Source organism: Pseudorasbora parva, chromosome 23, assembly GCF_024679245.1.
Source record: "Pseudorasbora parva isolate DD20220531a chromosome 23, ASM2467924v1, whole genome shotgun sequence".
NCBI lineage: Eukaryota > Metazoa > Chordata > Actinopteri > Cypriniformes > Gobionidae > Pseudorasbora > Pseudorasbora parva.
This window is the reverse complement of record NC_090194.1, coordinates 16,875,301-16,903,049: the sequence shown is the minus strand read 5'-3', so window position 1 is coordinate 16,903,049 and position 27,749 is coordinate 16,875,301. Positions and strand designations below refer to the sequence as shown.

Genomic DNA, 27,749 nt, shown 5'->3' with positions numbered 1-27,749 from the left:
TTTTATTGTGTATTATATGAATGGACAAAATTATTGGATTAAGCAAACTATGGCACTTGTACACATACATTGGATAAAGATCACATCATTGCACACTTAAGGTATAATTATTTAATAAATGAAAGTTTTTTTTGTTGTGTCAGCCTGAAATATACATAATTAAAAGCTTTCATCTGTGCCATCTGCCGTTGAAGATCTTTAAGTAATGATTCAGGCTTCAGGTTCAGGGATTTCTCTGAGGCAGACTGATAACAATAGGGGGCAGTGTGTAGGCAGAGAAGGATGATGGGTAGTACGGGTAATACGGGTAATACGGGTAGAATGGGTTTTGATAGTTAAAATAAGAGTTCATAAAGATGTTATCAGCTGTTGGAATAGGGAAGAAGATATTCCTGGTGATGGGGTCTGTGTGAGCAAGTGGAGAACCAACATGCTGCTGCTGACCCTAGATCAGTAAACACAACGTTCACAGAAAGATGTACAGACATGTAAATGCATTGTTTTGGGATGTTGTTATGCAGAAATGATTTTCTCACCTCACCAGTTACTGGCTCATTGTCTCCGCCTGTGTCTTGCTCCACCTGTATGAAGAATGTTGTTCAGAATGATTCTATTTTTAAGGAGTAGTTCACTTTAAAATGAAAATTGCTCCATGATTTACTCACCCTTAAGCCATTCTAAGTCTTTCTTCTTTCTGATGAACACAATCTGAGTTATATTAATAAATATCCTGATGTTTCCGAGGTTTATAATGGCAGTGAACGTGGTTCACGAGTTTGAAGCTTAAAAAAGCGGATTCATCCTCATAAATGTACTCCGCAGGGCTCTGGGGGATTAATAAAGGCCTTCTGAAGCGAATCGATAAATATCCATGTTTAAAACTTTATAAAGTAAAATATATTGTTTTCTTACACAAACGCAAAGGCCTTTATTAACTCCCCAGAGTACGTTTATGAGGATGGATGCCCTTTTTTGAGCTTCAAACTCGTGACTGCCATTATAAAGTTTAAAAGCATCAGGAGATTTCTTAATATAACTCTGATTGTGTTCATCAGAAAGAAGAATGTCATATATACACGGCTTGAGGGTGAGTAAATCATGTGGTCATTTTTAATTTTTGAAGTGAACTAATCTTTTAATTCATGTTTAATCCATTTTTTAAAAATGTTTAATCCATTTAACATTTGATTTTTATTTAATTTTTAGTGGAACTTACTGGAGCGCTGAGACAAAGACCCAGGATAGACAACACTACAATGACTGTCTTCATCTTTGTTTTACCCTAAAATGCACAAAACACTTTTAAAGCTTCAAAACATTTTTTGTAGCACAAAGCACATTAAAAATACATAAATAAATAAATTGTAATAATAATAAAAACAACAATAATTGGTAATAATAAGAATATATCTGCAAAGTGCTTCACAGATAATATATATAAAAAAAGATAATTAAAAAATAGAACATACATTCATACTTGAGAATGGACTATTCTGAAGTCTTCAAATTTAGTCAAGTGTGTGTACAAGATTTTAACCATATGACCTAAAGCTGTCCAGTAGTATAACTGAAAATATGATTACCACTTTAACAATTAAAATAATATCTGTTTTATCTGCATTTAGCTGGAGAAAGTGGTATCTGTGAAAACAGTAAAGTGTGTACGTGCCATTTGCTGAATCCATATAAACACTATATCATTCATGCCTGATAAACCAGTCATTGGGTGTTATTGATAATATGCAGTTCTTATCTTAGTTCTTGTCATAATAATAGTCCTTTGAAGATATCATGTAGCCTACTGTATCAAAGTTGCAAAGTCCTGAATACCTGACTATCGAAGAGGAATAAAGGCAAAAGAACTTACCATCAAGCGAGAGACAATCAGTTCTGCTTTAATGTTGGAATAGATGCATTTAAATACCTTATGTGTAGTATATCAAAAATCAGTCCAATCAGATCTTACCACACAGTTGACCACAGAGAAATCATAGCAGAACTAATTAAATTACGACATCTTGAATATTCTAGTCAAAACACGTAATTCAGAAATTGTTCAGATAATATCACATTCTCCAGAGCCAGATAAGTAACCATTTTTACTAAAAGTATTGCCCAAAGTTTATAGTAAAAGCTATTTTACCTCTTACGTCGACTTCTAGTCAAGTCTAGACATCATTACGGTCTTGTTTATGTCTTCTTAAACTGCAGGTGTATTTGTTAAGACTTTCCTCAGTAATTATAGAAAACCACCGCTGTAACTATACAGCGTCTTCTTGGCATTCCAAGGGATATAGCCTATAGCCTGTGTGTGTGTGTGTGTGTGTGTGTGTGTGTGTGTGTGTGTGTGTGTGTGTGTGTGTGTGTGTGTGTGTGTGTGTGTGTGTGTGTGTGTTTAATTCACTTAATGAAACTATATACACTTGTATTTTACTTGCAGGGATAAAAAAAATAGGCTTACATGATTAATTAATCAAATAATTTGCAAATGCTTTATATCCAAAGTAGCTAGCAGGCCGACACCAAACCACAAGGTCTATGTTTTCCCTCTTTATATAATTGCCATCAATGTCGCAAATGTATAGGCCTATATTAGCTTTTCAAACATACTGCATGTTATGTTCGCATAACAAATCTGAAATCATTCGTTCGGAAATCATTTATTTTCAGTGTATCGGAAATTTTATTGCATTCTCTTTTTTTCTTCTTCTTTTTTTTTGCGTTGATGGTAGCCTACAAAATACATTGAAATGCTGGGATGCGTCTGAAATTAAATCATTTGTTTGTTTGTTTTTTGTTGTTGTTTGTTTTTCTATTCGTGTGAATTACACTATAAAACTGTTGTTACATTATATCAAATGTATTACATTCGGTAACATTTATATTAATTGTTTTAGTAGGCTAGCCTACTTGTGAATATGTAGGCCTAGCTAGCCCATTTTACAGTGCAGGGGGAAAAAAACAATTTTAACATTTTATTTCAATGACAGATTTGAACCAATAGAGGTCAGCATCTCTCCGAGAGTTTTCACCTCGGACACCATCCTCGGATCACATACATTATTCACATATGTTCAGATGTTAACTCATAGTTTCATATACAAAAAACAGTAACAACAAAAAAACATTGCTTGACACCAGTCAGCACAAAATATTCACAATCCACTACTTATCAATATTAAGTCTTGAAGAAAGAAAGAAAAATAATATTCCTATAGGCATGATACTGTTTCTACCTGAGCTAATGGAGGACCAGTGAACTGATGACCCTAGATCAGCAAACAAACAGAATTTTTTCAGAATTAAAAAGATGATTTGCTCACCTAACCTAAGACTGGCTCTTTATCACTCCATATGTTTGAAGAAAGAGATCTTTGCTCGGAAATATTGTATTTTAATCAGAAAATCTAGTGATTTTATTGGCAAAAACAAGGACAACGCTGCAAATAGATATCTTTATCTTTCGTTTTTACCATAAAAGCACACATGCAGTATCAGATGATCACAAAAACTTGCAGAAAAGGTTGCAAACTTACCTTTACGCAATAAATAATCAGGTTTTGTGTAATCCTACTAGGCTATATGCACGTTTCATGTTTTTATTCGGAAAAACATACAAGTCATTACCCGATCAGACTGTGACCACATTTTTTTAAAATGAAATAATCACACACCTATTAAAATTGCGACACCAGCTCCTTAGGACTTCCCTATAAAAAGTGTGAAATCAACCTCAGACTTTTGGTAAACCCAGATATGCCTGCTGCAACAAAATATAACCAAAATATGACAGACATGTTTACAAATGTATTTACGGTTTTTATGTGGTACATTAATTTTCATTGCGGATCACGTTGAGTAACTGATATGTCATCCTTACGTTAATATTAAGAGTTCTTTTTAGATCTTATCATGAGGAATGGTTGAAACCACATCTGATCTGGTTTAGACAACTGCTGCCTTATTTATGGCTCCAGAAGCTCCAAGTGTGTGTTTTAGTTTCCTCACCAATGACCACCAACCACTGTTGTAATAGGACTAAAAGTAATAATTGCATTCCCAAGGTGTTATTATGAGTTTAATTAACATAATGAAAGCATTAATCATTTTTTTTTGTTGTTGATTAAAGACATGATGGCATAGTCCTCATCTGATTGGTTGATACAATAGTTTATATGCAGTCAAAAAGATAGTCACTTGTCATTTTGATGTATCATCTTTTACCCTCTTCCATAACTTGGCTTTTCAATATATTTAAAAAGGTGAGTTATTCTATTCTAATTTCAGTTTCACTTTGCATGTATTGTATGTATGTTAACAATGAGGTCAGAAACCTTGGATAAATATAAAAGTAAAACTTTTTTCTTTTGATTATTGTCTTTTTTTTAGAGATTCGATCATGATGACTGTGATTCTAGTGCTGGGGCTTGTATTCTGTGCACTCTGCTCTGCTGTATGTCAGCAACAAAATCAATTTTGAGAGTTTGAATATTGTGTTTGAGCTATATATTTTCTTGTGCGTGGTTATTGATCATCATTTGTTTTTGAATATTTAGCATGGACAGGGCATGCAACCAGGAGATGTCCCTATAACTGTTGGTGTGAGTATATTTAAATTCCTTTATAGCATTAAGATATATGTATTTATGTTAATAACCTGTGTTGGGAGTAATGCATTACAATTTATATATCAGATTACTTTTTTTAAGTAAATAGTAAATTAACGTATTACTTTTAAATGTACTTTTTTGAGTAACTTTTTCCCAATTATTGTCTTCTGTCCTTATGTTGAGAGAAATTAATTTTTGCATAATCAGAGTATATTGATCACACAACTCACTATTATATTACACATGTGAACCGGGACACACACCTAATGTTTTATCTAATAAAAGCTTGTTTTATGAGCTCAAAATGATGTTCTATCAACAATAAATTTGCTTTTTGAAATAAAATTTATACTGTAACTGTTATTCTTTCATTTCTTTCTATGACAGAGTCTGAGATTCATCCGACGTCCTTTGGCTCAGAAATCCATTAACACTGTGACCAGTACATACTATTATCCTTCTCCCAGACTGGAGTACTTCAGCCCCTTCAGCCAGAGTCGTCTGGACAGCTTCCCTTATGGCTATAACTTCTTCCCGCATTATAACCCGTCTCTCTATAACCCTCTGGGTTCTCAGGTGTACACACATTATCCTTACCTTAGCGGAGGTCAGATGAACCCACTGATCATCAGCGTGAGAACTTCGTAGAGAACCGCTTCAGAAAGACAGACAAATTATTGTAAAATCTAATATAATTAAAATTTAAAGTAGGAACAATTAAATTGAAATTCTGTGTTTTTATATTCCTCCTGATCAGCTGTGGTTTTGATAATGGAGACAATTAACTATTTTAACAATTAATTAGACTATAAGTATTATTCTAATGAATCTATGAACCACTTTAAAACAATCAACATATAATTCATATTATAATCTTAATCTGATCTTAATATACCTTTCTATATGCTTAATTTTAGAGTGTTTCGGACTACTTTGCTGAAATGCTGAGTGTTTAGAATACTATGGTAGTGGTGGTAGTAATATTTCCTTTTTGCATACAGCAGCAGAAAGAGATTTATACAGGTTTGGAACAACTATCCCTTTAGGTTATAAAACAATATTTCTAAATGTTCTTTGGGTGTTCAAAAATGTCCAGTCTTTTTAAATGTTTTAAAAACGTGTTTCTCTCTCTTTGTTAAGCAAACTTTAATGCTGTAGGCTACTATGTATTTTTTCCGCCGCTAGGGGTCGCTAACCTCTTCCAAACAATAACAAAGTTGTAGATTTATGGCAGTGAACGAGAGTGGAATCATGGAACTTGTCTTCATACCGATCTAATAATGTTTATGGAGGAGTGAATGCATTCATGTTTTTTTAACATGACTGTGGTATGAAGCAGGATGCGACATAAGAGACAGATATCAGCACCACACGTGAGTCCCGAGAGGACATAAAGAAATGGGGACAATTCATTCTACTGAACTACCCGCAAGTAGCCTACTGTAATACACGTCAGTTATTTTAAAATTATGGGGAAACGCGATGCGGTTTCACTTGGTCTACACTATCTAAGTGCATTTGAGTGTGTTGAAAGTTAATGTTGTTGTGTGTTTGTTTGTTGGCGGTATGAGACTAGAAATAACTAAGCTACATCAACATAGAGCATCATACTGGTGATCGTGTTGGGCTACGTATTGGTTAGGTTTATGTAGGCTACATTTGCTCACCTGTTTAATAAAGCACATACAAGAACGGCGTCTCTGTCAAGTCTAACCCTGCGTCCCAATTCGCATACTATCCATCCTAAATAGTATTCGAAAATAGAATTAGTATGTCCCAAATCGTAGTATGTTGAAAAGAGTATTCCAAAGATTCCCGGATGGTTTACTATTTCCGGTCCGAATTCACAGTATGGATCGATGGGCACTCTAACGGCTGATATTGCCCACAACCCATTGCGAGTTGGACGAGGATTCGATTAGAACTACAAACGCGGATAAAAAGCGTTAATAAACTACAAACATGACGGATGTGCGAGTTCGACTGTTAAGTAGAGAAGTTTAGATAAAGGGGTTTGAGTGACCAACTATCAATATTTAACCTGACAAAAATATATTTATTCAGTGTTGTCCACATTATATTTCACCTGCAGCAGCATTGAGAACTTTTGTAATGACACGTTTGGCCATTAACTTTTAAATGCATCATTATATTTAAACTGCAAACACATGAGGAGAGTATCTGCATTAAAGACCCACAAATGGCAGATCAACGAGCGGCTACATTTCTTCCCGATACGGTAGGAGATTAAACTGAATGTGAAGGATTTGAACTGTGACGAATCTGACGATGATTCACAGGGCAGATAAACGGTGACGGGATGCACGTAACTAAGCGACGGAGTCCTTTAAAGATGGCGAAGTAGTATGTCCCGAACGAAGCTTGCATACTTTTCTGCTACACACTCAAAAGTATATACTTTTTCTTCACAAAAAGAGTACATACTTTTAGGACGTAGTATAAGTAAGCGAATTGGGACGCAGCATAAGTTTGTTGCGAAGCTCTCGCCATCTCAAAAAACGCCACATTAATACTGGTCCTCTTTTGATTTCTCATTTTGTTCCAAAGTCTGCTCTATGAAGCCATTGACGGTTCCTTAAAATTGCAATTTTATTACAATTTTCAAATAATTCGAAACATTTGGGATATTATTAGTAGGCCTACTCCACTGTACAAAGTAGGCCTATATAACACTGGCCTAGTGGATTTTGGCTATTTTACTGCAAAAATCTTACATATTGCACTTTTAAGGGACTATTCCATTTTATAATGTTGCAAACATTAAGGGAATGGTACTTTTGATTGTTCTCTGAACATTCTAAATCTTTTCAAAAACGTTATGCGATCATCCAACTAAATGTTTCAGGTAAAAACATTCCATGAACGATGAATAAGTAATGTTTTTTGTGATAACTTTTTGAAAACATTGTTAAAACATTGTACATTTCTGAGAACTTTTTTAGTTTGCTGGATGTTTTCTGCAGGTAGATGTTACATAATCGATTATTTCCTGTTTGTAGATTTAACTTTTGTCAAGAAACTTGAATATGGATTTTAATTCTGTGCTTGAATTTAAGATCATATCCTCCTGTAATGAAATCAGAAATGTAGAGAAAATAGTGGTTACACGTTATTTCAGAGTACATCCTCTTATATGTATTTACAGCGCAGTTACCCAATAAAATACTGGTAATATCTTAGACTTACAATGCTTTTTGGAAACACAGGACTGCAAAATAAAGTGCTACCAAAATAGTTGTGTAACATGAATCAAAATTCACTCGTGAGTCGTGACCTCTTAAAGAGCTTTTAAAAATGCCTGAACACTTGTTTCAACATGTTTTTTTTTTTTGTAGTTTTTTTTTGCTTGTTTTTTTTTGTTTTTTTGTAATGCAGTGTTTCGTTTTGATTGTGGTCTGTGGTCGTCTGAAACCACCAGCATTGCAGCTTCTTTTTATGATACTATGTAAAGATATATGATATAATTGTTTTGAAAGGCTTTAAAGGGATAGTTCGCCCAAAAATGAAAAATATCATATAATTTACTCACCCTCAAGCCATCCTAGGTGTATATGATATTCATCTCTCAGGCGAAAACAATCAGTTATATTGAATAAATAGATTGAAAAATGAAAAATATATGAAAAACGCCTTTCGCTAGATATTTTACTTTTTATAACGTGTTAAATATGGATATTTTTCTTACAAAAAGCTATCGATTCGCTTCAGAATGCCTTTATTAACTCCCTGTTAAGCCGTGTGGATTACTTTTATAATGGATCGATGCACCTTTTTGGGCTTCAAATTAGAATGCTGGGAAGAGCCTGGATATTTTTTTATATAACTCTGATTGTATTTGTCTGAAAGAAGAAAGTCATACACCTTGGATGAGTTGAGGGAGAGTAACCATCGGGTAAATTTAATTGTTGGGTGAACTAACCCTTAAAGAAATCTAAATATGAACTGCTTACAGGGCAGAAATATCAGGCACTTGAATGCACACGGACAAACTGGACAAGTGGCATTCACATCTGTACCTCCAAATTCAATATAAAAAATATTTACGAAATCTGATCATGATGCTGATGCGTGTAATGTGTCTATGATTTTTCTATTCATCTACCACACCAAATGTCTTTCACAACAGTACGTGCTATGGAGAAATCAAGTTGATTATTTTCAGTCTCTGATCCTACCCACTCACACCAATAAAGTGTGTTTTGGCAGTGGTTTGAGAAAAATGTCTTTATGGTAACTGAAGATTTCACATTAGGTAACAAAAGCTCAAATGCGGCTAGTGGTTCACTTTCCTTAAACAAGCAGAACCAGCTGGTCTCGGTGGGATTTAAACTGGATATATGAAGCCTTCAAATTCTCACAGATCTTCTGTCACATTATCCGTACCACTGACGTTTGACATTCAGAAAGTGTCACAATACCCTTTGTCTTCATTTTCAACAGTATTTCTATTGTTTTATCACTTAAAACCTATCAAACTAGTTATGGTGAAATATTTTGAAAATGATGCTGTCTGTCTTTAAAATAAATGGCACTTGTTGTCAAATAAAAAACACAATGGCACAATGTTTTAGGTGTGTCTTAAGTGTCCAAATATTTTTTGGGGCCACTGTATAAAAATAATATCATAAGATCGCTAACGAAAAATAAGTTAGTCAAGTTAATTTTATGAAGTATACAAGAATACCTTTATGAAGGTATTCCTTATACCGGTATTATTTCTATTCATCAAAGAATCCTAAAAAAAACTGTTCAACATTGATAATAATCATGAATTATTCTTGAGCAGTAAATCATATTAGAATGATTTCTGAAGAAATGTGACACTGAAGCCTGGAGTAATGATGCTCAAAATTCAGCTTTGCATCACAGGAATAAATTACATTTAAAATTATATTCAAATAGAAAACAGTTATTTTTTTATTTTAGTAATATTTCACAATATTATAGTTTTTTTTATATTTCTAATAACATAAATGCAGCCTTGGTGAGCAGTACTTCTTTAAAAGCATTAAAAAAATCTTACCGTTTAAAACTTTTGACTGGTAGTGTATGTATGTATGTATATATATATATATATATATATATATATATATATATATATATATATATATATATATATATATATATATATATATATATATATATATATATATATATACATATCTACTGTCTGAGAAATTATATTTAATGAATAAATACAATTAGAATAGTAAGACACTATGGCGCTGTTAATCAAATCACTTACAATAAAATTCATGGCACAGAAGTTGCATCTGAATTTGGTACAAATACACATGCACAAATAATGTTCAGGTTCATTTAACATTAAAACATTTAAAAAAATGTAACATTCACAAAATCATTATGATTTATTCAACCGATTTTTTTCAAAACAGCTGATTCATTTAATAACACAACATTGCTGAATTAGCAAAGACACAGTTTAAAATGCCAGGTCATGTTGATCATGCTTATATTCATGAAAACTGCTCTCTTTTCTCTGTTTTCTATTCTATGGCTATTTTATATATATATATATATATATATATATATATATATATATATATATATATATATATATATATATATATTAGGTATTTTTGAGACAATGCTGCATTGATTTTGAACCCATTGAACCCAGTATAAAGTAGATTTGAGGTAAATTCCTATGTACCGTACTACGAAGCACCTATACACTACCAGTGGACAACACAACAATTCAGATACTTAGAATTAGGAACATATATCTGTTTTCCTTATAAAATCAAGTTTATAAGACAGTATGTAAACCTATGTGAAAAAAAGCATTTAAAGGAATAGTTCACCTAAAAATCTTGATCTACTCACCCTCAAGTCATTAGGTATATATGACATTCTCCTATCAGACAAATACAATTTGAGTTATATTAAAATAGTCCTAGCTAATCCAAGCCAAGTGAATGTTGTTCTATTTTTGAAGTTCATAACAATTTCTCTGTCCTCTTCCAGCCGATTACCTTCTATATTCTACTAATGGAAAACATTTGGAAAATGCCTTTTGCAGTTCAAAATGCTTGTGCTACGTCTGACGAGCATAAATGGTAGCATTAGCATTTTGAACTGCAGAGGCACTTTCAACACTTTTTCCATTAGTTGAATATGGAAGGCAAAGATTTAAAAATGAATATTTTTCTTACACAAACGCATTGATTCGCTTCAGAAGGCCTTTATTAACCCCCCGCCCTGAGCCGCGTGGAGCACGTTATATGACGGACAGAGGCACTTTTATAGATTTCAAAAACAGGACAACAATCACTGCCATTATAAAGCTTGGATTGGCCAGGACTTTTTAAATATTTCTCAAATTTTATTTGTCTGAAAGAAGAATGTCATATGCATACACCTAGGATGACTTGAGGCTGAGTAAATCATGAGCTAATTTTCATTTTTGGGTGAACTATCCCAGTAATAGGCTACTCAATCAAAAGAGTAAACACAACTACAAGCCAAGTATACTTAGAATACTTGATTATACTTTAAAGTATCTAAAAAATATTGAGAACAAGTATACTCCAAATATACTGTCAGTATAAGAGTATATTTCTGAGAAAGTAGGCTGAAAGCATTTTGCTTTTCGTAGGAATGGTATTTTATGCATTTCGATGTTTACTTTTAAGTTAGAAGCTAAAGTGTTTGCAGTGCACCAGTGACAAAATGTACCTGGTTTTCAGTAACCATTTGTAAATATGTTTAGTTTTTTGAAACAGGACATGAATGACCTCTTTAAAGCAACAACTAAAAATGTAAATTCAGTCCTGATTTACTCACTCTCATGTTGTTCCCTTCTCTGGAAAACAAAAGTGGGGAAAAAGTCATACAAGAACTTTTTGTGAAGACTTAAATTGTTGTTCATTGATGAACTTCCCCTTCTCTAGGCAGTTTTCCACTGGATCACTGAATCAGTGAGCTAAACTTAAGAACTTGACCTGTCCGATTGTGAGCAAACCATCAAGACTGCTTTTAAGATGTGGATGGAATAATTCATTGGAATTTAAAAATAAAACTTTAAGGAATGTTCACAAAATGCGACATCATGTCTACTTTTAAGCTGCACTGTGTAACTTTTTTAGTTTACTCTTAGCTAAAAACACTTAGTTCTTTCAAAAATATATGTGCTCATTAATGTATATTTACTTCTTTCAAGTAATAAAGTATTCTCGTAAATTTATAATATGCCATTGAAAAGACATACGGGTGAGGGGTTCGAATGCAGGTCGCTATGTTGCCCCTCCATCTTGAAAGTAAAGAAGCCTAAAAAAGTAAAGTAAAGAGGGACATATCCATAAATTCAAGCTTCACCTTTCACGTTTTAACATTCGATGGCACCGTGTTGAATGTGAAGAGGGGGATTGCCATGTTAATCTTGGACTAAATTGGCCACTGTAGGAGTTAAAACGAAATCAGAATTGAGAGGAACAGAAATTCACTGGATGGTCATATACCTTTTCACCGCTAGATGGGGGAAAATATCACAGTGTAGCTTTAAAGAATGAATGTGTCCAAGGAGACAATACAGCAAACTTTTCTAGTAAACTGTATAAGTATGATGTTGAAATATAATTCACAAGTCATATGGACCAATTTTATTAAAGGCAACTAAAAAACGATGGAAGCCGTCCGTCAAAACAGATGCGGTCAACCATTCGGAATTGGGCATCAAAAATGCGTCAATTTGTAAATGCAGCCACTGTCTGAACATCAGGGATATGTTAGTAAAGTGTGTATTGGGTGGTGTGAGAGTGAAAATTAGACAATGAAACACCTTTTTATTGTACCATACCATGTCAGATGATATCCATATGGGAAATTACATCTGATAGTTTCACATCCTCAGTCGTTGACGTCTTTTGGGTTGGTGAAGTATCTGTCTGAGCAGCTAAACCTGTTTGCCTTGGTCAGATGAACAGTTGCAATCGCTCATGCGATACTAAAGACAAGAAATCCCATGGTAAAATCTGCATATCTATCATTATGGATAAGCAGTCATGCTATTGTCATCTTACAATGAACAATGGAACTCTGTTTAAATTGTTTTCATTGAAGTATGTGATAAATGCCACCGATCATGTAGGCCAGTGGTTTTAGATACACTTAAACACCAGATACACTTAAAACCAGTGTATCTATTCTGGTCTTTATGTTACGGGAAATGTCTGTATTTGGTATCTGAGGTGACTGAGGCTCTGACCCGTGTCAGGAATGCAGTAATAATATTTACTCATTTAGCCCAGAATCCAGAGAATAAACGTGTACTTGTTTAGTAATTACTTAACTTGCTCATAGAACAAAACGAATCAGGAGTTAGATTTTGTTTTAAAAAAATCGATTTGAACTTTAAACATGAATGACACTGGACGTTGACTGGCCAGTGCTGCATCATCACTAAAGTTTTAGCCTAGCCAATGTAAATATTCGAGCGTAAGAAGACGCGAAAGTCAACTTCGTTATTTACGTGCTGTGTGGTAAGTCACTGTTTGAAATTGGAACATGCACTGCATCAGTGTTGCTTGCTGCTATAGGAAGGCTCCTTGTGAGCTGGTGTCTAAAGCATGTGTGCTAAACGCCAATCTTGATTGGCTAGGCAAGTAAAGTCAGGTGACGTCAAAGGCACGCCAACTGACTATAGTATAAAGGGAGCCTATAGAACACAGCAACCGTTTCTTTGTCTTCAGGAAGCTGTTTGATTGTGTTTATATGTGCAATATGTCTGTGTGGGAGAACTCAATGTAGATATAAGAAATGTGCGGTTTCATATATGAATATATACAATCTCTGTGATGTGTCAGCCCTTGGTCAGTCCTCGAGGAGGGTGATAACTTCAGAAAAAAAGCGTTTCACACGAATGGTGTAAAGGCGTTAGCTTCATGGCATTTACGGTTGTGCAGTTCGCAGATGGATGGCTCGTCATAGAGCATGTTGCTTAGCCGCTCTAGTTTTAAGGAACTAGATGTGACTGGAGTTGAGGTGGATAGCCCGGCTCTTCCTTGTCACTAACTTGCAAGGAGTTACTGGATGTAATGATTTGTACTACCGCCAGACTGAATCTAATCTAGATGGTGAAAACTGGGCAGGCTAGATGAGCTGATCCTTGAAGGCCACAAACATTCATGGTGGTGTTGCAGGTGTACCAACCCGCATATCTTGATTTTGCAGAGTTAGACGCATTATAGGTCAGAATATGAAGAGCTCTTTTCCAAAACGCGATAAACGCCAAATAAAAAAAAATTGTCATGCCATTTTGCTGTGTACTGAACCCATTCTGTGCTCCATCAATCTTTGGTTCCATATCACTATATTTTTTTGTTTGTTTAAATGTACTGCAAGATGCAGTTTCTTTCCAAACTGCTTTAAGCGAGCCTGTTTTTAACCTAAATGCCATATATCCTTGTTTTTTGATCGCACTGCTGTGCCCCCACAAAAGCGATCCTGGCCATAACAGAATCCTGTACGGAACGCGATTCTTACTGGCAATCTACGACACGGCCTCCTCCCACCGGGACGCGATTCTTACCGGCAATCTACGACACCCCCACCCCCCACCGGGACACGATTCTTACCAGCAATCTACGACACCCCCACCGGGACGCAGTTCTTACCGGCAATCTACGACACCCCCACCGGGACACGATTCTTACCGGCAATCTACGACACCCCCACCCCCCACCGGGACACGATTCTTACCGGCAATCTACGACACCCCCACCGGGACGCAATTCTTACCGGCAATCTACGACACCCCCACCGGGACACGATTCTTACCGGCAATCTACGACACCCCCACCGGGACGCAATTCTTACCGGCAATCTACGACACCCCCACGGGGACGCGATTCTTACCGGCAATCTACGACACCCCCACGGGGACGCGATTCTTACCGGCAATCTACGACACCCCCACCCCCCACCGGGACACGATTCTTACCGGCAACCTCACCCCACCCCTCCACCTGCCCCCTGGAACGCGATTGTTACCGCCAATCGACTTGACCCCTGATGTCATATGCTGCATGTGACATGTGTTGCTTGTTGCTGTTGTTTTTTGTTTTGTTTTTTATACATAAACCAACTAGCTACATATAAAAAATAATGGATTTGTAGCATTTTGAAACAAAAACGTTTTTACTTTTAATTTATAATCAACAATGTGGTTTCATTTAACAATCATTGTTTAACATGTTCAGACTGAGCCAATAGACTATTTTCACAGGATATATCAAATATTAACAAGATGTATGGGTGTAGGTAAAAAAAAGACACTTTCATGAAAACTATTCAAATGGATTTATAGTGTTTTGGAAAAGAGCTTCATATATTTTATTGTTCCTAGAATCAACGTTATTTTCAAAAAATGAAGTCTTAACCCTATCACTGACCCTAAACCTACCCCTACCCATAAGTTATCCATAAAAAAGTAACTGCAAACTTCTTCTTCAAATCTGAATGGTTGATGGGAATGTTCCAGGATCAACATGGATGTTTTTCCAGGAAAATTGGTGAAATCAGTTTCTGCTACCAAGTCGACCTCTTGACTCGTCCTCACCAGACACAGTCATAGAGCTCCACTGCACCCCGACCTTTCCCCAAGAATTTATCTATTCTGAAACGCGTCAGAAAAAGAACCGTAACTCGGTGAATACTTGCCACACATACACGAGAGATTTGTAAAAAAAAATCTTCTCTTTCTCACCAACCACACATAAACATAATTTTCGCAAAAATATATTTTTTTACATACATGCTGCTCACATATTATTGAAGCAGAGTTTGTGCTGAATGCAGTGTATTCAGATTTTAGCTATGAAAGTGTTATAAGCAATAGAAATAAGCACTGTCAGTGTATGTCAAAACACTTCAAAGGCCCAGAAAACACCTCATTTATAGGGTTATTTTCATATCAGGTTTTATGCTGAATTTATTTTCATATAAATAAATAAAAACATTTAAATGGATATTTTAATAATTTGACAAGTTAATTTGCAGTGTATATACAGTTTTAAAACCAGTGATCTATCGAGTTCCCTCAAGCTGTGTTTGGACAACTGGAGTGTGTCCAAAGTCACAGGCCATCATTTGTGTGTGGATTTGAGATATAAAGTACAGTAAATCATGTACATAATTATACATAAAGTATGCTTAAGTTCTGAACCTTTCACAAGCTGAACACGTAGCATACAATGTGATTAGTCTAAACAATGCATTGGGGCAGCGGCGTTGCATGATTTACACTCTTGTTTGGATAACTGATTGTATAAGGGGTTGCCTTATGTCCCACTGGGGATGAAGAGGATTAAGTAAAGATTGTTGAAGGGATTTTGCAAGGCATTTTGAAAGTTTTGGTAGTGACAAGGAAGTAGCAAAAATGTACTTATTGTCACGTCATCTGTATGGGAATTCATTGGACCAAGCCCAGGTTTTCTCACATCCATCCAGTATTTAAGCCACAGTATCACAGATGCCAGAGTAACACAGACTGTGACATTACAATAGCTGGACGAGAGCATCTGCGCAAGGTAACTCACTCATCTCTTGAATTATGCTACATTTATGGCTTTTGAATCTATCTTTATTATTGGTAACTGAATAATCAATGAATGAATTCTGTGGTAAAAAAAAATTTGAGTGTAGAGGTTTCACATTAATCTCTTTTGGCGCTTTTGTTTTGTAGGATGAAGTCAATACAGGCACTGTTACTGATGCTTTTTGTTGCGTCTGTCTTTTCAAGACGAGTAAGTATCAGTTATATGTTTTATTTCACATCTAGATTTTTGATTTAGATTTTTTTTAATGTAAATAAAAGTTACTTTTTAGCTACTTCAGTTTCTTTCGAAAGCATACACTAGCCTACTATTAATAATGTTTGTTGTTCAACTGTTTGAATCCTCAGTTTCCTTTTCGCAAAGGATTTGATTCATCAGAATCCAGATCCAGGGAGAATTCACGTTCTGAGTCTGAGTCTAAATCAAGTGAATCTGATTCTTCTGAGGAAGTTATTGTGCGACGCACATTCCCTCCAACTAGCAGAACAACAAATCCGCCAACCACCACGACTGCGTCTCCAACTAGCAGAACAACAAATCTGCCAACCACCACGACAGTCCCTCCAACTAGCAACACAACAATGTAATGAAAGAATCTGCTGACCACCATGGGGACAACATAACCCTCAATGTCCCGAACCAATAACCCACAACCTGTGGAAGGGATGATCTGCTAATAATTTGCAATATTGCTGTTTAAATCATTTTTCATGGAAATTTACAGTACAACTAATGTACAACTGATTATAGTTTACAGTATAACAATGTTTATGCATTAGGGTTAATGGGATAATGAAGGTGTTTGTACTAATGAATAATGTAACTAATAAACTTTAAAATTGCATGTCACCATTATGATTGATTGTTCATTTATATATTTTTTCATTTTAGGAAAAAAAAATCAATTTTATTTAAATTTAAAAAAAATAAATGGGGTTTATTATTGGTAGCATTGCAGGTCCACTATAGGCGAGCTTTAAGAACCCATGTGCAAATTATTAAACAAAATATGTGAACAAAACAAAGGACACATAACCAAAACCAAATCAGAACACCTAGGGGGAAGCACAATACATGATCACATGATAGAATAAGGGAATCACATGACCAGTAACTAAAATGTTGAGAATTACAAAATAAAAGACCTGAACACAAACAAAACCCCCCCAAAAAACATGTGCCAGGTAGTACTTTGTCTGAACATATATCCGCATATTAATACACAAGTTCAGTAAATTTATTGTACCTTTTTTCAGTAACCTAATTAAATACTAATAGTATAAAATTATTATTATCAGTAGTTGTAGTATTACTATAGCATTAGTGTTAATGACATGGAACCTTCTATATACTTTTTTTCTTAATAAAAAATGCACAATTCACAGTCAAAATAAGTTTAACACCGCCATCCTTAGCAAGCTGGGAAAGTTACTTTTAAGGTAATGTTACAATATTGCGTTACACAATAAAAAGTGATAAATGTAAAAGATTATTTAAGGGAAAAAGATATTGCATATTTCTAACAAATAACTTGTGCATAAACAGTGCTTAAGAGACAGCACATTTAATTTGCTGGCTAAACTCAGAGGGAAATCGCTAGAGCAGCCAAAACCAACTGTAATGCTAAACTACTTTTGGACTCTTGTAACAGAGAAGCCTCCCCACCTCCCTTAATACTGGGTATTAGTGTATTTATTTGGATAGGTAAAAAAAGTGATTGTTTTGATGTCACTGATATAAATGTGCATTGTTGGAATAAGGTTACCCTGCTAAAATGGTTGCCCCCAATATCTGTTTGGTGGGAAAGTTACTTGATACTTCACCTCTGGAAAGATGAAGGTGTATTTAAAAATGGGTATTAGTAAGTAAAGCTAATAGAACTAGTTCTATGTTTCAATCCTTTTAGTTGGAAACTATTGATAGTAGCAGTCGGTGTGGAGTGGTGAAAAGGAGGGTAAGGTATGTCATTGGAGTCATCAGATGGGCAGCTTCATCGACGTTTCATTGATTGAAGCCCACAACATCTCCAGAAGGCTAAAAGGTGTACCCAGCATCCCAGGTACAAACCCGTCCATGCCATACCCTCCATATCCTTGATGGGCTCTGCATGGCAGGGTCGTCCTTCTCCTTGAGTCAGGCCTAAGCCTACCATCTGTCTCTACCTTGCTGCCAAGTTGGGGTCTTTATGCTTGGTCCAGAGCCATGTTACTGCTTTTTTTTTGGAAGCGCTTGACATGGACCTGATTGCCTGTTGGAGAGAGCAACCCTTCACCCCTATTTTTTTTTTTTTTTTAGTAAACTGGTGGTAGATGTGGCAACAAATCCTCTGCATCCCACCTTTACTGGGAAGATGCTTTTTCTTCCAGCCGTTCTGAGATGCTTCAGCTGCCAGGTCGGAATATTTGTTCTTTTTCCTTTCATAAGCCTCTTTAACCCCATCTTCCCATGGTACTGTTAATTTTACAACATATGCCAGCTTTGTTGTTGGAGACCACAGGACCATGTCTGGCCGGAGTGTTGTTGTCACTATTTCTGGGGGAAACGCAAGCTTTTTATTAAATTATTTAGAATTTGGTGTCTACTAGACTGAGAACAACTCCCAGAATGCACTTGCTTCACTGCCCTACAAGACCCATCCCAAGCCTAGTGGTAGACAACTAGACTCTTTGTGATTAAACACTTCAGCGAGTAACACCTGATATACAGTAAAAGAAATTAAACTTAATGTTAATGAATGTACGTCTTGTGGAGGGTACTAACCCTTTATATGTAGACAGACACACTTGAGTAGTATAATGAAATGTTACGGGTAAACCATGACCTTGTGTACCTGTGGTCTGATGGAACCTTCTCCCAGTAGCCCAGATAAGAGACTTCTGACTTGGCAATGTGACACTTTTAGCATTAGCAACAAAACCAGTACCTTGAAGTCCACTTGGTCTGAATGTTCTTTCCAGGTTGTACTGAAGACAACACTGTCATCAATGGTAAACCCACGGGGGACACGAAAAGCTGTCACTTTTTTAGCTGTCTCAGCCTAGAGAACTTGCCAGTAACCATTGCACAAGTCCAGAGTTGTCAGGTATTTGGCCTTGCACAGATATTCAATTAATTCTTGCCATCGGATATGGGTCAAATGCAGAAACTGAGTTGAGTCTTGACAAGTCGATGCAAATTCTTAGTGTTCCATGTTTCTTTGAAACCAGTACCACTGGACTGCACCATTCACAAAGACTCCTAAATCCAACATCATCTTTACCTCCTCCTTTAATGCTGGAATCATACGAGCTGGAATTCTGCAGTGAGTTTGCCTAATTGGGTCTGACGCCAAAAGACGGGTATTGTGTTGTATCAGATTTATCCTTCCTGGATTGTTTCTAAAGAGCCCTTCTGGTATGTTTTTTGTTTTGTTTTGTTTGTTCTTTCTGTTGCTTGACTGTAAAATTATCTACATCTGGATAAGTGGGTGAAATTAGATACTGGGAAGTACTGCTCATCAAGTTCTTTTTCAAACACAATGACAAATACCCCTTTCTCTCTTGCTATGGCCTTAAGATATTGATGTGGAAGACTTGTGACATTTTATGATGATTAGGTAAAGACATATCATAGTTGTTAGGACCATCCTTCATAGGACCTATTATGGCCCTTGCCACTTGGCTAGTAACCTGTTGTCCGATGTTGGGAGAAGCAGCAAAACTTTCTGGCCCAGGTTTATAATTTCTTTGTTGACGACTGGTCATACCAGGGTTTTTGTTGCTGTTGTGCATCAGATATGTTAACACGTACTATCTCTGCAAGGAAGTCCTTTTTTTTCTCACCTTGATGTTTGTTTACTCCAAAGGAGTGATCTGCTTCTCAGGCCTCCTTCAAGATATCCAACGGCCCTTGTATTTGCCGTCCACAAAGCAACTCAAGGGGTGAACAGCCTGTTGATGACTGGGGTACCTATCAGTAGGTGAAGAGCATGAAAGGTACCAAATAGTCCCAATCTGTCCCTGTTTCTGTCACAAACTTGTGAAGATGGCTGTCAGTATTTGATTAAACCTTTTAACCATTTTGTCTGTCTGCGGATGGTAAAGTGTGGTCTGTATGGAGTGCATGTCTAACATGGAGCAGACCTGTTTGATGTGTTAAAAGGTAAAATTGGGAATCTGGGAATGTCCACCCATGAAAAGAGCTGGATAAGGGTATTAACAATTTGTCTAGTCTTAATGTTTGTGAGTGGAAATGCTTCTGGATATCTAGTAGCATAATATGCAACTACTAGAAATATTCCCTGCACTACTTTCCAAACGACCAATGGTATCCATTGCAATACGAGTAAAAGAAACATCAGTGATGGGAATGATGGTGGTCTATCACCTCTTTTCGATGGACTTGTCAACTGACATTTTAGACATGACTTGCAAAAGTCTACCACATCATGTAATGTCTGGGCTAATGAAATCTGCTAGCAATTCTAGCTAATGTGTTTTGCTGCCCCAGATGGCAGTGAATTGTCTAACTGAAACAATCACTCTCTCATGGAAACGGGAACTTTTTGTAAGTGCACTATATTGCCTCATCAATACATGGTTTAGGTAATTGCTCAATAATATTTGTGCCCTCAACTTTCTTTTGGCATTTCTCACGTCTCGATTTCTCAGCCTTGTGAACTTTCGCAAAATGTAAGCTCTGCAAAGAATGTCTAGTACTCTCTTCCTCTTTAGCTTGGGTTCTTGTGACTACCCTAGCTTCAGCTAGCTCCTTCTCTGACATCTCTGACTAAAAATGACTGGGGAGCTTGTTCCACAATGCCAACTGAGAGGACATGTCATTTGCTGTCAATTTCAATCTCAAGATTGGTTTTGGGGTGTTCTCTCACACCCCTCTTGATTACAACAAACGCTCACTTTGCCCCACATTGAACTACTGTGTTCATCCAAACATTCACCTGTGAACAGGGTTTGACTTGAGCAAGAATCAACCAGAGCTTCGAACCATTTCTACCTATTTTTACGCCAGGCACTGTATCCCTGTTCAGTCCTGCTTTATTTAATCTATGGGAAGGTCTAGGAACATTACTAAGTCTGGTCTTATTTAGCAAAGGGAAATCAATGTTTGTGTGTGTGTGTCCATGTATGTCTTCTTGCTGTCCACATCTGTGACATAGTAAACTAGATCTGGTTTTATGTTATTTAAATGCTGTTCGCAGTCTACCGGCATTACTACCTGCTCTAGTTTGAGAAGTATGAATGTATTTGGTAGAGTTGCTTAGATCACCACCAAAGCCATCTGCAGACTAGGGATGGCTCGATACCACAATTTTGGCTTCGGTACGGTACCACAATCTAATACCGAAGTACCGATATTAAATCGATACCACAAGGTCTGATATTAGCGCGGGTATATTGCATGCTATTAGTAAATTAATCAGCAAAGCTTATCACATCAAATCAGTCATTTGAAAACTTTCTTGTGAGAAATAATTTCAGCAAAAATCTCTCAAAATTAGCAAATTGCTTCTGGTTTCAAGACATCGCACTACACTAAAGCAATCTGCATAATCCGATTCAACATTTCACGCTCATCTCGGGATGGAGAACGGAAATCATTTGAACACGCAAGTGATTTTATAGCATTTCGTAATAACAGTTACAGGAGACATGAGCTCATACCACACACACACACGCGCCTGTCACTTAGTCATGCTCGCACATTACACATTAAGTTTCCTTAAACAGTCAAATACACAGAATTATGTACAAATGTCCGTCTTTAGTGGGTATTCACATAAACACAGGCGGTTGTGTCTAACGCGAATGTAAATAGTGCAATAGTACGCATGCAAATATGAGATCTAAATGTCATTGGTTTAAACGAACGCTGGAGATTGTGATATTCGATCTTATGTTAGGCTGTGTGTGTGCGTTGATCAGTGTTAAAAGAAAATAAATGTCTAAATGAGATGGTTTGAATGATTCACTGACCTGTCGATCTCTTAAGAAGTCTTAAAGTCAGGATAGTGACAGATGCTTCTTGGCTAGGTTTGATGGTTCTTCATCGGTTTTATAAGCAAAGTCATTACAAATGTCACTTCTACTCCTCTCTTTATTAATTCGTTTTGGGCATCTTGAGTGAGATTCGACTGCTTTATCCATTTTGTCCGTCTATGTTGTCGTCACATTTGCCGGTTGTTTCGGGTCAGTTTGGGTAGCGCGCTGCCATCTAGCGGTGAACTTCGGAAAAGCAGCATATACCGAAATGTGCCAAATCATGATATCGTACCGTTTTAAATAAAATGTATACCGGTATTTTTCCAGTACCGGTATACCGCGCATCCCTACTGCAGACTTACCATTTGAACTGCTATAGTTGCTTCTCCATTGCCCCAGCTGATACACAGTCTTGCAGCCACGAAAGTTTCTGCCATCTCCGACATCTGTTTTGACAAAGTAGGGTTGTTTTGCTTTAAACAGATTCATGTTTTGGGATTATAATCCAAGGACTCTTCAGGTTCCATGGCCACAAAGACCACATGTAGTGGGCATGGTTAAGAGATACGTTATTATTACTGTTATTATTATTGTTGCATGATTGACCTGTCTTTAGCTTCTGAAGTGGTCTGTTGTAGGACAAGTACCGTAAGATTCCACCAGGGGGCGGGGTGAGCATAGAGAGTTAGTTACAGCCACACGGGTTCCCTTCCCCCAATCATAATACAGAGATTGAGGGAAACGCAACAAGTGTTCTGTGTCTGTTTATTAAAATATCTATGTTACCCTTTTCAGGTAAGCCCCTCAATATCCAAAGTGATGTTCATAATGAGTTTGAGTATATACGATGTTCGTATACTTGTTATATACCCATATTGTGAAATAGACGGAAGAGTTTGAATCGCACATGACGAACGTGAATAGCTGAAAACTATGCTATCGTTTAGCACATCTCGTGCACTGTATTGTTTACTATATGAAGTGAGGTTTGTCTGACAAGTAGTATGACGAAAATAGTGTTATTATGCGGTTGAAACGAGTTTGCTGTAATAGTTTTATCTTTGACCACAGTTTTACTTTTATTTGCATTCGTACCGTAGCTGAGTGTCAATAGGTCACGTGTTGACTCGTCCATATTCAAGTGAACCCAAGTGTGTCATTAATTTAGTAACATGTGAAGTGTTATGTTGTGATAACTGAAATGTTATGAGATTAATATGCACTTTGAGTACAGAGTATATTGTATAGTATTACATTAACACGTATTTTCTTTACTGCCTATGAGATATTTTGTCACACATGCAGATGCAAATAATTTGGTTTATTGTGTGTACCAGGATGGATATAAGGGTTCATGCTAATTGATGCTCAACTCTTTAATTGTTTTGTCAGCAATACAATACAGATTACATTGGGTATGAACAAAGTGTAATGTTATGCATTAGGGGTGTCAACAATAATCGATTCGGCGATGCATCGCGATGCGGGGCATGAACGATTCAGCATCGATGCGGCAAAGTGCCATAATCGATTATGTGCAATTCCCCTTTTATTCCACAAGGTGGCAATGTCTGATACCCAATGATGAAGTGACGTTTCACTCATAGTTACCTCTGACAGAAAACGAAACAATAATTATAATCTGCAAAACTTGAAATGGGTTAGTGATTTACTTCAGAGAGCAAGTACTAAACACAATCATATGTTAGTGTCACTGTCTCTTGATGATGGATGTGGTCAAGAAGCTGTCAGTGATCAAAATATTGATTTTGAAGACGTTGAAAATGAGTTTGGAGAATATGCTGGAGATGGCGAATATGAGGCAGATGCTGAATATACTGGTAAACTCTGACGAGGTCATATGATGATGGTATTAAACATCTGCTCAAACTGAATCCTTCCAAGCTCCAAAAGGTAACGAAATAGGTTTTATTTTATTCTTCTGTAGCGGTTACTCTAAAATCAGGAGTTTTATATATTATCACGACAGGTAGAGGTCTATCCATGTTAAATATAGATCCGGGTCGCTAACGACCTGAATATGTAAGAATATTTGGTGAAACAGTCATACATTTTATTTTATTTAATAACTTTTATGTCAAAGATACAGGAGACACATAGCAGCCAATACAATCTGTTGTTTAATATCTGCTTGTATTGCCTCATGACTGATGAAAAATTTGCTTTGTGTGCAGTAGAATTTTGATGCATCACAATGCATCGTAGAATCGAATTGAATCGAATCGTTACCTGGTGAATCGTAATCGAATCGAATCGTGAAGGCAGTGCCAATGCACACCCCTATTATGCATGTTGATATGCATGTAATGGTTCTTTTAACTCAATCATAATACAGAGATTGAGGGAAACGCAACAAGTGTTCTGTGTCTGTTTATTAAAATATCTATGTTACCCTTTTCAGGGAGACTACACACACACCTTCGCTTTGCCCATAAGGAGGGGTAGAAGATGTAACTGTTGTAAAGGCTCCTCTAAGAGAGGGCTTTTATTTTGACATCGCATTGCTTTTTCGGAACGAGCAATCTCGTGAGAACCTGCCGTTGCCTGCTGAACCTTTCGTCTGTTAGCCCTTAGCCGATCGCTGAAAGGACATTTTATTCCTGTTTAGTTGTTTTTTGATACAGCAGTTCCCACAAGGTGTTAGTAATTGACCTACAAGTAAGCCTGTTTGTTTTATTTTTGGTGGTTATTGAGATTGGTATTGAGTTATTTATCTGCTGCGTCATTCTCTCATGTGTAAACATGCTTTGCTCTCACCTGCTTCTGCTTTTCATTCATGGAAATCAATCTGGCCGACGAGCTTGAAACGGGTCTTTCCCTTTCCCAATCCTCTGTCTCCAGTTCTGAGGCTCTTGAGAACATTTTACTTGTCCACTCTAGTTTCGAGGAACCCCTAAACCTAACCCTACCCGTAAGTCCCTTAACAGATACCTAAAAATCAGAGGGAAATGATATGCTAAACCTTAAATGCATGACTGTTTCGCCAATCATTCTTACATGTTCAGGTCTTTAGTGACCCAGATCTATATCTAACACGGATGGATTTCTACCGACGCTATAATATAAAACTCTCCTGAAATTAGAGTAACAATTACAGAAGCCTATTTTGTTACCTTTTAGTTCAGTTTGAGCAGATGTTTTGAATAGCGGTAACTCTGTCTAGTATATGTTTGAGCTTGTGCAGAGAGTGAACAGTGTTGGCAGCATGCCATTGTGAAAGTTACTAATAAATTTCAACGTTATTCTTCAATCGATCTTGCAATAAGTGTGAAATACTATAGCCATATTATCTGAATAAGCCATTTAACTGTAATCTCCATCAATTTACACTTGTACTTGCAATTTACTACATTCATCTAAAACCTGAACAACGATCTATCTCAACATAAAATATGAAAGCACAGTATAAATCAGAACAATCGCATAATCTGACGGCGGATGTTTTTAGTTAGACACTATCAACATCAACCTTCTTAGTATTCCTCAATCAATTCATTATAAACCATAACAAGAAAACACACACACACCACGCTTTATCGATTAATTGGCTTATTTACATATCAGGTTTTATGCTGATTTATATTACACAACATTAGGTCATACAATGTCAGGCATTCAAAATGAATTCAAATTGATATTTAAATAATTTGACAAGTATGCATTTCGGTTGTGAGTTTGCAGTGTATAAACAGTATTAAAACCAGTGATCCATCTAGTTCCCTCAAGTTGTGTTTGGAGCACTAGAGGGTGTCCAAAGTCACAGGCCATCATTTGTTGAGATGTACAGTACAGTAAATACTGTACATAAAAAAGTTCTTTTTTACAAGCTAAGCATGTGGAAGGCAATGTGTGTGGTGTCTAAACAATGCATTGTGGGCAGTGGCGTTGCATGATTTACACTCTTGTTTGGATTGCTACACATTGATTGTAGAAGGGATTTTGCAAGGTGTTTTGAAAGTTTTGTTAGAGACACAGGAAGTTGCGCAAATGCTGACTTATTGTCACGTCATCAGCATGGGAATTCATTGGACCAAGCCCTGGTTTTCTCACATCCATCCAGTATTTAAGCCACAGTATCACAGATGCCAGAGTAACACAGACTGTGACATTACAATAGCTGGACGAGAGCATCTGCGCGAGGTAACTCACTCATCTCTTGAGGTATGCTATGGCTTTTGAATTATTGGTATTATCTTTATTATTGGTAACTGAATAATTAATGAATACGAGCAAGCAAAATGTGCTATAAATAAAAAATATGAGGTTTCACATTAATCTCTTTTGGTGCTTTTGTTTTTAGGATGAAATCAATACAGGCACTGTTACTGATGCTTTTTGTTGCGTCAGTCTTTTCAAAACCAGTAAGAATCAGTTTTATGTTTTCTTTTCAATTTTCATTACGTTTTTTTATATATACATCAAAGTTACTTTTATAGATTTTTTTTCAAAAGCATACAGTACTATTAATAAAGATGAAAAAAAATCAACTCTTTGAATTCTTAGTTTCCTTTGCAAAGAGGATTTGATTCATCAGACTCAAGATCCAGTTCAGAGGAAAATGATCCATCCAGGGAGGATTCACATTGTAAGTCGTCTGAGAAATCAGAATCAAGCGAGTCTAAATCGAGTGAATCTTCTGAGGAAGTTATTGTGCCAAGCAAATTCCCTTCAACTAGCAGAACAACAAATCCACCAACCACCACTTACAAGACAACAAAAACCTCAATCACCCTGACAGCCCCTCCAGCAAGCAGAACAACAAATTCTCCGACCACTGACAAGACATCAAAACCCCCAATCACCATGACAGAAGTCACAGACTGTATAAGGGGTGATAATATTTGCTAATAACTTGCAATATTGCTGTTTAATCGTATTGCCATGCTAAACAAATGTACAAATAACAGTGTACAACTGATTAGATTATAGTATAACATTTTTTTTTACATTTATATTGAAGGTCTGGATACTAATGAAAAATGTAGCTAATTATGATTAAAACTGCATGTTCCTAATATGGTTTTAAAGTGCCCCTATTATGGCTTTTCGAATATCCCTTTCATGCAGTGTGTAATATAGCTGTTTGTGAATGTAAATGTTCTGCAAAGTTGTAAAGTCGAAAGTGCACAATAAATACAGTTGTTGTCTCCCAAAAGAAAGAAGCGACCGCCTACGAGTCGTTTGTATTTCAGATCCTAATGCCTGACTTTCACACATCACTAAGACATTTGCGTGATATTGGCGTTATGCCCACCTATGTTGTACGTTGTCCGCCCCTGAACAACATGGCCAGCCCTCCGGGGACCCAATGGACATCGTTGTTCCGAGCTTGAGACGGACATGATAATAGCTTGTAATGTTCTCACTCAAACCACAGCCAACCTGCTGCTGCTTCTGCTTTAAGAGGGAAACGCTGCCCATAACTGCTTGTCTGTTTTCTGTAATCCTCCGTAAGAATTCGTAATAATAGCATATTATAAGCGAAAAAGAGCTAGCAAAAGATCCAGTGTGTATCTGTATTTGCACACGTCGAATGATTAAAT

General features: G+C 36.5%; 1 protein-coding gene and 2 long non-coding RNA genes across 3 annotated transcripts; 2 read left to right on the top strand and 1 right to left on the bottom strand.

The window, feature by feature from the left end:
- Positions 1-172: 172 nt before the first annotated feature.
- On the bottom strand, positions 173-6,313 carry wu:fk95d07 (uncharacterized). The gene is made up of 5 exons (XM_067432931.1): positions 6,278-6,313; positions 5,208-5,265; positions 1,217-1,282; positions 537-581; positions 173-445 (listed from the first exon to the last, which is right to left on the bottom strand). Exons 3-5 carry the CDS (start codon positions 1,268-1,270, stop codon positions 224-226), a joined length of 321 nt encoding a protein of 106 aa, XP_067289032.1. The 5' UTR covers positions 1,271-1,282; positions 5,208-5,265; positions 6,278-6,313; the 3' UTR covers positions 173-223.
- Positions 6,314-16,136: 9,823 nt separating this feature from the next.
- Positions 16,137-16,875, top strand: LOC137062120 (uncharacterized). The gene is made up of 3 exons (XR_010901207.1): positions 16,137-16,180; positions 16,336-16,396; positions 16,555-16,875. It is a non-coding gene; the product is annotated as an uncharacterized lncRNA (long non-coding RNA).
- Positions 16,876-26,267: 9,392 nt separating this feature from the next.
- Positions 26,268-27,353, top strand: LOC137062119 (uncharacterized). The gene is made up of 3 exons (XR_010901206.1): positions 26,268-26,367; positions 26,507-26,567; positions 26,710-27,353. It is a non-coding gene; the product is annotated as an uncharacterized lncRNA (long non-coding RNA).
- Positions 27,354-27,749: the final 396 nt, after the last annotated feature.

Bases quoted from the DNA above. Each gene is read 5' to 3' on its own strand.
- wu:fk95d07 (XM_067432931.1), bottom strand. From the start codon at position 1,270: ATGAAGACAGTCATTGTAGTGTTGTCTATCCTGGGTCTTTGTCTCAGC. The intron at 582-1,216 runs GTAAGTTCCACT...TTCTTCATACAG, and splicing joins GTCTTTGTCTCAGCGCTCCA to GTGGAGCAAGACACAGGCGG. The intron at 446-536 runs GTGAGAAAATCA...TTACTGATCTAG, and splicing joins ATGAGCCAGTAACTGGTGAG to GGTCAGCAGCAGCATGTTGG.